General features: G+C 43.4%; 1 protein-coding gene across 3 annotated transcripts in view; it reads left to right on the top strand.

The window, feature by feature from the left end:
- Window positions 1-11952, top strand: part of TPR (translocated promoter region, nuclear basket protein) — a 72386-nt gene that overhangs the window by 46173 nt on the left and 14261 nt on the right. For 2 of the 3 annotated variants that reach the window (XM_063134850.1, XM_063134840.1), the window contains exons 33-40: window positions 65-263; window positions 1385-1590; window positions 2017-2078; window positions 3281-3489; window positions 5209-5481; window positions 5894-6039; window positions 7554-7637; window positions 10633-10833. In XM_063134850.1, the coding sequence (XP_062990920.1) occupies window positions 65-263; window positions 1385-1590; window positions 2017-2078; window positions 3281-3489; window positions 5209-5481; window positions 5894-6039; window positions 7554-7637; window positions 10633-10833 (1380 nt within the window). The remainder of the gene's footprint in view (window positions 1-64; window positions 264-1384; window positions 1591-2016; window positions 2079-3280; window positions 3490-5208; window positions 5482-5893; window positions 6040-7553; window positions 7638-10632; window positions 10834-11952) is intronic. The other variant, XM_063134860.1, reaches the window with a different exon arrangement.

Here is an 11952-nt window from a genome sequence, read left to right as displayed (position 1 = left end):
GCTTCATGAATCCAATAGCTGTTGAAAGTAACTTGGTATCCTAAAGCTTCAATATCTTCTGTAGACTCTAGGAGAGAAGGACACCGAAGTAAAAAATCTTCAGGAACAGGTAGCCCACCTGCAGTCAGAGGTTTCCCGTCTTCATCAAGATTTGCAGGAAAAAACATCACAGGAAGAGCAGCTCAGGCAACAGGTGGCTGAGAAAGAAGAGAAGACTAAGAAGACCCTTCTGGCTGCCAAGCAGAGGATTCATCAGTTGACAGGTGAATTCTTAAATTCCAGAGAAGTGGCCGCTTGTAGTTCTGGCAATAAGAGAGATCCCTACAGCTCCCTAAAATCCAACCATTTTATTGAGGCACAAACTTCCAAAAGCCAAAGCCCATCCCATTAGATTTGTGAAATGGGCTGAGAAAGTTGTAGGTATGGTGTTCAATGAATTTCTAACCCACCCACCCCACCACTCTAAAACATTCCATCTTTAGCTGCTGTTGTAGTAAACATGGCATAGCTCTATCCAGATGTTTGAGGTGAGAGGATCAGGAATTGGGCCAGCACACAAGTCCAAGTGATACCCAACACAGTAGATGTCACTTCCTTTCTCAATAGAAAAAAGAACTGATGCCCACCATCCTCGCAACAGGGCTAATGGCCATAGATTCTCTTCCTAAGCTGGGTGCTGAAAGCGGTGGAGAGTCCTTATCAAGTTCATTGAGTAGGCCAGAGCTGTTTGCAGGCTCTGGTATGTTGGTATATCCAAGACCAGAACTGGAAGGTGCTCCTTCTTAGAAAGAGTGGAAGTTTACATTGGCTACACCTATGAGAAGAGCAGCCTGTTCTAGATAAGGACCAGGGTTCCATTAATGCAGGGGCCTATAGAGAGAGAACATGACACATGGAGGCTGAACCGTGCAAATTTTATACTCTGACATTGTGTGGTTCAAGTCTATGTATATGGGCCGCTATCAAGATACGACATTCAAGACGGGGATATTAGATGGGAGGCAGGCAAGTCTGATCCAAATCCCCTCACCATGTAGCCTTGAACATTCCCATCGTACGATGATATAATATATATTTGGGTTATTATATAATGAGTTCTTCACACAAAGTCTATTCATAGAATCATAGAATAGCAGAGTTGGAAGGGGCCTACAAGGCCATCGAGTCCAAACCCCTGCTCAATGCAGGAATACACCCTAAAGCATCCCTGACAGATTGTTGTCCAGCTGCCTCTCGATGGCCTCTAGTATGGTCTTCAAGACTTTCTTGAAGTCTTGAAGACCAGAGACTTCAAGAAAGTCTGTCCCAATCCCAGACTTTCTCTGAAGGGATTTGGTATGCAGCTTCGCAGTGAAGAGCCTGGGCCTGCTGTTCTTTCCTTCAGGTGCAAAAGAACAGCTGACTAAAGAAAATGAGGAGTGGAAGCAAAAGAGCAGCACGCTGGAAGAGCAGAAGTCTGAACTGGAAGTGCGGATGAGTGCGCTTAAATCGCAGTATGAAGGCCGCATTTGCCGCCTAGAGAGAGAGCTACGAGAGCAGCAAGAGAGGCATCACGAACAGCGAGACGAGCCTGCAGAATCTACCAATAAGGTAGACTATTTGGGCAACTTTGGCCTTGTGGATGAATCTCAAATTCCCATCTGCTAAACAGAATTCCACCAGATTGATTGTTGCTGTTTCTTCATCCTCCTGTCATTATGTACGTTCAGTGAGGCAGGTATGTGGTGCGTGTGTGTGTAACTGAGAGAGACAGACAGAGAGAGATGCCAACCTGACTTGCATGAGCCCATGCTATATGTGTCTGGGATTGTCCTACTGCCTTCGCTGATGGCTTTTTAGCAAGTAAGGCAGTATATAAATATTAATAATACATGCATAAGAATCCTTGTAATAAAAACCTAGGAGTAAATATTGTGATGACCATTCAGTAGGATGCAGGACTCGAGAGCTATTTCATCAGTACACTTCTGCTAAAATCTTGGTTCCTATGGCTTACGAAAGTGTTTTATCCATTAGGCTCCAGAACAGCAGAGGCAGATCACCCTTAAATCAACTCCTGCTGCAGGTGACAGAGGAATGTGAGTTTTTGTTTCCTTTTTCTATACTTCGGTTGATCCCCCCCACCCCAGTCTTATTTAACAAGCTTCTTCTTCACATAGCAAATTTTAGATTAGTATTTATAATACAGTTAGGAAAGGGATCAAATATAAATCTCCCAGTATTGTAATGCCTTTTTACAAATCTATGGTGCAACCGCTATCTGCAAGGCTATTGTAGAACTGGAAAAGGTGCAGAAAAGGGCAACCAAAATGATTCTTTGGAGCTTTTAATCTTAGAAAAAGAGGAGCTATGATAGAGGTGTAGTAAAATTATGCATGGTAGAGAGAAAGTAGATTGGGAGAATGTTCTTTTTTCTCTTTTATAACGTTATAACCCAGACTCATCCAATTGAAGTTGAATGGTGGGGAGATTCAGACAGACAACAGCAAGTTACTTCTTCCTTCAATGTATAGCTAAACTATGGAACTTGCTACAACAAGGTGTAATGATGGTTGCTGACTTTAATGGCTTTGAAAGAGGGATTAGACAAATTCATGGAGAATAAGGCTATCCATGGCAACTAGCGTGATGGCAATATATTGCCTCCAATATCGGAGACAGTAGGATTCTCAATGCTAGTTGCTTGGGAACACGAGTGGGTTGCTATTTCATTCATGTCCTGCATATGCGCTTCCCAATGGCATGGAGTGTGAACAGAATGCTGGACTAGATAGGCTTTTGGTTTGATCCAGCACATTTATCAAGAACTTGTGGCGCAGAGCGGTAAAGCAGCAGTTTCTGCAGCTGAAACTCTCCCCACAGCCTGAGTTTGATCCCAGAGGAAGCTGGTTTCAGGCAGCCGGCTCGGGTCGACTCAGCTTTCCATCCTCCCGAGGTCGGTAAAATGAGTACCCAGTTAGCTGGGGGAAAGGTAATAACTGCCGGGGAAGGCGACGGCAAACCACCCCACTATAAGGCCTGCCAAGAAAACGTCAGCGTTTTCTGACCCTCCAAGAGTCAGAAATGACTCAGTGCTTGCACGAGAGGTTCCTTTCCTTTCCTTTCTGGGACAAAGTGTGCGAACCTAAGACCTGTTCCAGATTATGCATGAGGGGTGAGAAAGAGCCTAGATGTTTTATACTTCTGGAGATCCCTTTACTGAGGGCAAGTTGCTTTATAGCTGTTTTTATATGCTTAAAATCACACCCAACTAACACCTACAGTTTGGGCTTGTTTCTAGTGCTAGTACTTCAGATCCACCAACAGCCAACATCAAACCAACTCCGGTTGTGTCCACCCCAAGCAAAGTGACAGCTGCTGCAATAGCTGGGAACAAATCGACTCCGAGGGCCAGTATCCGTCCAATGGTTACTCCTGCTACAGTAACAAACCCTACAACTACACCCACAGCCACAGTTATGCCAACAACGCAGGTGGAAACTCAGGAAGGTAATTGCTGATCAAAAGGCATATCACCTAGCAATCAAGATACTTACAATAAACACTTATTTTTAAATACATGGTGCAATTTGGGGTGGGCGGGGAGAGATCTACTTGGAACAGGGTCTAAGCCAGAAGGGTTGACCACCTGCTGCCCAACGGTACTGTACAAGTTGTGAAGCCATAGAGTAATTAAAAAGAGGAAACCCTGGATGACGTTTGAGGTTGTGATGTGTTATCGTGGTCATAAGAATATCATTGCCTTAGAGTGGTACGTTTCTGGCACCTATCCTAGTGCTTAGATCGAGATGTGGAAGCCTGGATGGGGGGTGGAGGAAATGGGACACTCTGTCCTCCCAACCCCAGTTAACCAAGAAAACCATTTTTTCCCCAAGGGAGTTTTAGAAAAAGTGGGGGAAACATTTCTTCTCCGATTTTTATGTTCCCCTCCCCCATTTTTTTTCTATTTCCTTCCCCCAGACTTTCACATCTCTGTGCTTAAGGATGTCCCTAAATGAAGGATTTTGTGCAGCCTGAATATTCTCACTAAAACCTGGAAATTTCTGTTGCCACATCCAATGCTAGCGTTGCTGACTGCTGGTTCTGGCCTGCATGTGGCCAGTCCCCAAATGAGCAGAAACGCTTGTTTCTGGAAAGGAGCAGGGTGGCAGCGCTCCCTTGTGCGAGGTCTGCCAGCCTGCCCTCTTCCAGAAACGAGCGTTCCTGTTCATTTCGGCTTGCCTCCAGAAGTGCTAGATCACGGTTCTGCAAGCGATAGGGCAGCACTGGATTCTGCCCATCAATTTGAAAGCAATTCCAAAAATGTCGAAGGATGAGAAACAGGGAGCAAGGAAATGTTAGCTGGAATTTCCTGATCTGTATTAAATGTCTTCTCTCTCGCCAGCGTGACCATTTGCCATGCTGGTTAGGGGTGATGGGACTTGTAAGCCCAATACATCTGGAAGGTACTAGCTTGAGGAAAGCTGCTTTCAAGTAACGACTGGGAAAGTATAACGCCGCAGTAGAAGTGCAATTATGCTTGTCAACTATAGTTACTTGTTCGTTACAAGAGTTATGCATATTCATGTTTATGCAGCTGAAATATGCAGTCCCGGGTGATGCTCAGCGTTGCATCAGTTGCCTCTGTGGTAAGTCCTAAATAAACTAGATAGCAAGGCTTAGATCCCTCTCTAGACATCGAGTGTGTTGTATAAAGCTTGATGAATCACATCCAGATATGACTGCTGTTTGAAGAACAGACACTGAACCAGATGAGGCTTTAGACTGTACGTATTAAAAACTATTTTGTTCTCAAAATCCAAAAGTGCTCTGCTCAACGTTTCGGACGTGTTGTCCTTCGTCAGGAGCTGGAAACAGTTGCTGTGCCAGCAGGAGCTACTGTGTCTCACTGGTTTTCTCACCCGCAGTTACGGCGTTATCAAGCACCAGAATTGATTTCTGTTTTTAGCATCTACGCTTATTGGTGCGGTTTTTTCCCTACATCGGCATACCAGCTTTAGACTGTACGCCGGGTGTTACTCACTTGATTCTGTTACCAATATCACTCACCTTTTTTTTTTTAAAAAAAAGGGAGTGAAATGAAATATTTTTCAGAGTTGGATACCCTAAATTCCAGGCCAAAGTTATGGCTCTCTCATTCATTAAAAAAAAAATGGGTTGGTTAAATGTACATTAAGGTAACTAGCTAATATAACAACTTCATTTCAGCTATGCAGTCAGAAGGACCAGTTGAACATGTTCCAGTCTTCGGGAGCACAAGTGGATCTGTGCGCTCCACCAGCCCCAATGTCCAGACGTCTCTCTCTCAGCCCATCTTGACAGTGCAGCAGCAGACGCAAGCGACCGCTTTTGTGCAGCCCACTCAGCAGAGCCATCCTCAGATTGAACCAGCCACTCAAGACCCCTCGCCCACCATTTTGGAGGTGGTTCAGAGCTCCCAGATCGAAAGGCCTTCTACGTCAACAGCAGTGTTTGGCACAGGTTGGCTTCATTTCTTTGTTAATCAAAAGTAGGGAAAGCGCTTTATAAGATAAGTGTGGGTTGTTTTTTGTTTAAATATGTAATTTAGAATTAAAAGAGGTAATTATTTTAAAAGTGTAATTTAAAAGAATCACCTCTCTAAATTCTAAATGATATACTATACTGCAAGGTGCCCCTCAAAAAAAAAAATCCCTCATCACTGATTTCCCTTTTGGTCCTCAATTACTCAAGGTGCAATCCGCCCAGAGAGCTTTGGCTATTGGGCGGTATGAAAAGGCAATAAATAAATAAATACATAAATGCATGTTTAGACAGAAAAAAGTCCCAGCATTCCCCAGCTAAACGTGCAAGGGATAGCGCCCTCAGACACGAACTGCATTATTTCTGAATTAAACAAGACGTTCTCCTTAAGTTTCAGCTACACCAAGTTCTTCGTTACCCAAACGTGCGCGGGAAGAAGACGATAGCACGGTTGAAAACTCAGAGCAGATTCCCGAGGAAATGGTCGATATGCCTCTTTCGAAAAAACTGAGAAGTGTGCAGAGGGTTGGACCAGAGGTTTGTAAGGAGAATAATAATTTAGTTGTGTTTGGTCGTGAGCGCCACAACTGGACTGATGGAAGCAGGAGAAAGCTGTCCCAGAAAGCTGGCTTTAAAAAGTCCTAAAGCAGGGGTGGCAACCTCTTTCAGCCTGAAGGCCACAAATTTCATTTCAGAGAATCTCCAGGGGAGGGGGGATACTCTGCCCCCCCAAAGCCCCCCAGCCTATTGTACCTTAAGCTCTTACTATCAGTAGGTAAACCTTAGAAGAGGCATTTGGAACAGGGAAAAAACACATAAAAGCTGGGAAACCACCTCATGATCAGTGATTGGAGAAGAGCAGGTGGGGCCAGGGGAAGGGCGCCTGGACATCTGGGGAGCCCTGGAGGGCTGGATTTTGCCCTCGGGCCTGAGGTTCCTTACCCCTGTTCTAAAGCATTTGGGGAGGGGGCAGTGGAATGAGGAAAGTAGCATTACCTCGTGTCAAATTTGGTGGCAGGATTTGTCATCTTTGCTTTTTAGGGATTATTCTGCTGGGATTTGAGAGCAGGCTGCTCATTGCTTAGCACACAAAATTCCATGTTATTTGCTTGATGCGTGGAACTGAGCTGGTCAGAATCTCAGAAGTCATGGTTTTCCCAAGGCTTGGCTCACCCAGGCCTTTTTAACACTTGAAAACATTTCCAGTCTCCCAGAAGGGCCAAACTAGTTGTGACGTTAATTGTGTGAATGCCATTGACACACACTTTTTGGCCCCATGAATAGCAGCTGCCCTTGCCACAGTTTTGACAAAAGCTGCCACACTGAAGCTGCTTTTTGCATCAGAGAACAAGCCTCCAACGGTGCTAAGGGAGGTTTGAAATTCAAATGGCCAAGTTGGAGAGGCGAGTTTGATCAGGACTGCCATTATGCTGACGAGTTTTCTCAGCTTTCCTTCTGCGGTTTTTTACTGCATGAATGTGACTTACTTGCATCAATAGCACTAAGAGAAATTTCTTACTTAAATTAACGGCTGGCTCAGCCAGGAAGATGCAGGTCATTTGATCTGCAACTACTTGATCGTATGTTGCGTAATGTCTAGCAGCTGAATGACTATTTTGATTTCAGTAAAAAGTATTGCATTACGACAGGTCTACCTATTGGCCAAACTTGATGTGACGTTAATTGTGTGAATGCAATTAACGTGCATTTTTTTGTTACATAAATAACAGCCAAGGAAAAGACGGAGCAGTCTTGAGATTTTGGATAGTGCCTGTTCATTTTTTTCTACTCTCCCTTTTAGTTACATTAAATTTAAATGGATGATGTTAGAATGAATCTTAGGCTAAGGGTGAAGTAAATATAAATTGGTTCACGTAGGGTTATATAATGGTAATATAATTACTTAAGGTTTGCTGAAATATTTGTACCTTGTCATGGTTAGGAGGCCCAGTTAGGAGCGTTGATGTTCATGACCCGCATTTTTGGCAATCTCAACATTTCCCCATCATCTGTTATTTAAATTAGTGTAATGGATTAATGTAATATTTCAGGAAGAAGTAACTGCAGAAGAGAGCACAGATGGAGAAATCGAAGCTCAAACCTACAATCAGGATTCACAGGATTCCATTGGAGAAGTAAGCAACTCTCCCTCTAACCAGTAGAACGGTTCCGTGTATGTCATGGCAGGATCCGGAGAAGTCCATGTGCTTGGACTGGGATGCACCTCCCAATCTTCCCTTTCAGGTGCAGCCCTTTCCACCTCATGGGCACTACTCCAGAGAGAGCCCTGACCTTCAGGGATTAAAGTGGGCTGCTTTCAGAAGGGAAAAGTATTATTATTATTATTATTATTTATTTATATAGCACCATCAATGTACATGGTGCTGTACAGAGTAAAACAGTAAATAGCAAGACCCTGCCGCATAGGCTTACATTCTAATAAAATCATAATAAAACAATAAGGAGGGGAAGAGAATGCAAACAGGCACAGGGTAGGGTAAACAGGCACTGGGTAGGGTAAAACTAACAGTATAAAGTCAGAACAAAATCAAGTTTTAAAAGCTATAGGAAAAAGAAAAGTTTTTAGCTGAGCTTTAAAATCTGCGGTTGAACTTGTAGTTCTCAAATGTTCTGGAAGAGCGTTCCAGGCATAAGGGGCAGCAGGAGAAAATGGACGAAGCCGAGCAAGGGAAGTAGAGACCCTTGGGCAGGCGAGAAACATGGCATCAGAGGAGCGAAGAGCACGAGCGGGGCAATAGTGTGAGAGCATGTAAAGCATGTCTGTGTGGCATTGTGCTTTCAATCCCAGCCAAGGTCTCTTATATTCAGCTGTACTATAATGTAATTTCTGACCAATATTCAGTTGTACTATAATATAAGGTAATTTCGGACCAATGGGGAGCACTGATATTCTTAGGGCAGTATCCAACAGTGCTGCTCTACCTCCCCTGGTTCTGCTGCGTTCACGCGACACTGCTTGTACAACAGGGATTTGGCTCTTCTAAAAAAACAACTCAGGAAACAAGTGGAAATGCTCATTTCCAGAGTGGGCCATGTCACCTGAGCTCCCCAACGTGAGGACAGATGCACAGGCACAATAGGATACTACCCTTGGGTGGAACATGCATCCCGTTGCAGTAAAGCTCAGTACAAACTATTCCTATTGAACATAATGGTAGATGTATCTCATTCCTACCAATCAAACCCTAATATTAAGGTACATTAGTTATGTATCTTTTCTCTTCCTTTTACTTTTGGGAAGGCTTGAAGTGGCACACTTATTATTTCACTCGCTGTAGTAAAATTCCGTTTTGCCTTAAATATATATTGACTCCGAGATGATGCAGTATGGCAGAGAACTGCTGCAATGGTTTGTCACATCCAGCTTGTCCTTCTGTAGTAATTGTTGGCCTTGCATTCTTAGTCATGATTGTTTGTACGTTATTCATGCAACAGTGTGTGGAGTGCAGTTTTCACTGAACGTGGAGGGCGGTGTCCAGTGCAACATGAGGGCTAACGTAAATTACATTGCACTAGCATAAGGGACCTCTAGCGCAGCCTTCCTCAACCTGGGGCGCTCCAGATGTGTTGGACTGCATCTCCCAGAATGCCCCAGCCAGCTGGCTGGGGCATTCTGGGAGTTGTAGTCCAACACATCTGGAGCGCCCCAGGTTGAGGAAGGCTGCTCTAGCGCATTTGCTGCCATGATGGGTTTTCTAGGGAATCCCGTTGCACATGCTAACGCTGTTGCTGTTGTGCAAGAGGTTCCTTCACCTAAATTTAATTTATTGGCTAGCACAATGTAATTTATGTTAGCACTTGTCTTGCATTGGGTACTGGCCAGGGACAGAACCACACATCTGTGCTGCCAACTGTCTGAAAGGGGGCTGTTTTCATGTTCCGGGTCCTTAAGCTGTCCTACTTATAACCACAGAGTTTCTCCTTTTCAGACCGACTTCAGATAATATAGATATTTAGATTGCAGTCTATACGTTCTTAGCTATTTAGCCGCACACAGTACAAGCTTTCAGCTATGATATACTGACATTCAGGGCTCCGTTGCCTTCAGCCCCGCGTACCACAGAAATGTGGCCCCCAAGAGTGTCTCCAAAGCTGAATTCAGCCCTCAGGCTGAAAGAGGTTCCTCACCTCTGCAACAGGGCATATACTCTGACAGTGTTCAAATACAAGGGTAGTAGCTTTTGACCTAATTCAAACATCTGTTAGGCCCTTCCTTGCAGAGTGAGGAAATAATAGCACTAGGATGGTAAAAACTAGGATGGTAAAATAAAAAGGTCTTCACTTGGTAGGTGCCAGGCGAACCTCTCTAGAGAGCTCATTCCACAGCAGAGGACAACAGCAGCATATGAATTGCTGGGGGTGGGGGACATTTACCTTTACACTTACTGAACGCCAGAATACGGCTATAATTACATTAAAAAGTAAGCATATTTTGAGCAAGGAGCCTGAGCAGTGCTTTCTTTTGATCTGACATAGTTACAATGAAATTGTTTTGAATGGAGCCCTACACAATTTAGTTAGCTTTTCCTGTTGTAATTCTTGTTCCTTTACAACAAAAGCCTCTGTAAAATCAGCAGGGATGATTTTGATTACGTAGACGTTAGGATCCTGTGTATTGACAAGCTCATGTAAGCTTTTCTGACAGGCAAACTGGAAACATCTGCTCAAAAGCAGGATGTCGAGAGAGGCTTTTAATATAATACAAATATATAGTAAAAAACAGAACTCCAGTCCACAGTTCTTCGCTGACGAACCCCCATCCGTGCTCTCAGCTTCAGTGAACCTCAGGCAAAGTAGGGACCCGTAGCCTGCTGCTTTGCTACAACTCAGAGGAGCAGTTTGAACCTTCCTTGGCAAGGACCTGCCATTCTGTAACAGCCATACTCGCTCCAAACAGTTGCAGCAATGGAAGGAGCATGGCCGCAGCACCTTGTAGTCTTCTGGCTGCAGTTTCTCTCATGTTTTCGGGTGATTCTCTGCTGGGGAAGATCTCCTCCACCCACAGAGGAACTTTTCTGCCTTGCCCCTACAGTATATCTCTTGTTGATTTTGGCGTTATTTGGTTTAATCTACTGATTTTTTTTTTATTATCTTTGCCTTGACTTCAAGGGTGTTACCCAGGGGGAGTATACTCCCATGGAAGATAGTGAGGAAACATCTCAGTCCCTTCCAATAGATATTGGGCCTCTTCAGTCAGATCAGCAGAATACAACATCACCCCAGGATGGTCAGGGCAAGAGAGATGATGTCATTGTCATTGACAGTGATGATGAAGAGGATGAGGATGAAGAAAATGATGGAGAAGCAGAAGTATGTGTATTACGTTTATTTTCTTCTTTACTAAGGAAAAAAATACATTTCTACATTGAATACACTGCAGTACTCTGCTCCAATGGAGTTTTGGAGGATGGCAACAACAGAGGGTGTCTTCTTTGTGGTGGCCCCTTGATTATGGAATGCTCTCCCCAGTGAGGTCTGCCTGGCACCAACATTGTCATTTTTGGGCACCAGATTAAGACTTTCCTCTACTCCCAGGCGTTTGACAGCATATGGTGGCGTATTTTAGTCTTTTATTAGGTTCTGATAGTTTTATTATCAATTGTTTTTAGTTTTAAAACTATTTAAAATGTTAAAGGTTTTATATTGTTGTAAGCCTCCCAGAGAGCTTTGGCTATTGGGTGGTATAGAAATGTAAGAAGTGAATGAATGGTTTAGTACGTTACTGCTTATTTAACAAGGATAAATTCCTAGGGTTTTGCAGTCTATCCAACCTGAGGTCTTTCTTTATATAGGCAGTTGCAGAGTATTATTCTACATTAACTGTGCGTTTTTACACTCAGTATAAAAACGTACCTTGCACCTCTTAGAAATTATGAGCAAATGAGTGTTTGTGTTTTCTTAGTGTGCTGCACAATTCAGCTTCAGCCCTAACAGGAAATTGATTTTTTTATTTTATTAAATATTTATAAAAACTGAATATTTTACTAAAAAAAAATTAAAAAAATATTGTACCTATATTAGGCAAATAGAGGTCAGGAAGAAAAGTCTGGAGATGTAGGCTTGTTACAAAAGCTGCATCATATCCATTAATGAGTGAGCAAAGCCACCAATGTTGCCATCATTTAAAAAGTATGGATTTTGCTTCAGTACAGAAGGAGAATTTGCAGGTTTGATTACTCTTAGGCCCTGTTCAGACAACACACTAAGCCGTGGTTGGACTGCTAACCCTTTTGCAGCAAATGGTTAGTGAGTGTGGTTAAAACATGGTTATGTAACCACCAAGGTTCACACAGCACGTTAAACCGTAATGTTTAGCTCAAAATGCTTAACCACCATGGCATAGCGTGTCATTGAACAGCGTCTTAGTAACAAGTCTTTTCAACAGATGCTTTCAAACAAGCCTTTTAAACAAGAATCTTTCAAACAAGG

This window comes from Elgaria multicarinata, chromosome 1, assembly GCF_023053635.1.
Source record: "Elgaria multicarinata webbii isolate HBS135686 ecotype San Diego chromosome 1, rElgMul1.1.pri, whole genome shotgun sequence".
Taxonomy (NCBI): domain Eukaryota; kingdom Metazoa; phylum Chordata; class Lepidosauria; order Squamata; family Anguidae; genus Elgaria; species Elgaria multicarinata.
This window is presented reverse-complemented; position numbering and strand designations above follow the sequence as displayed.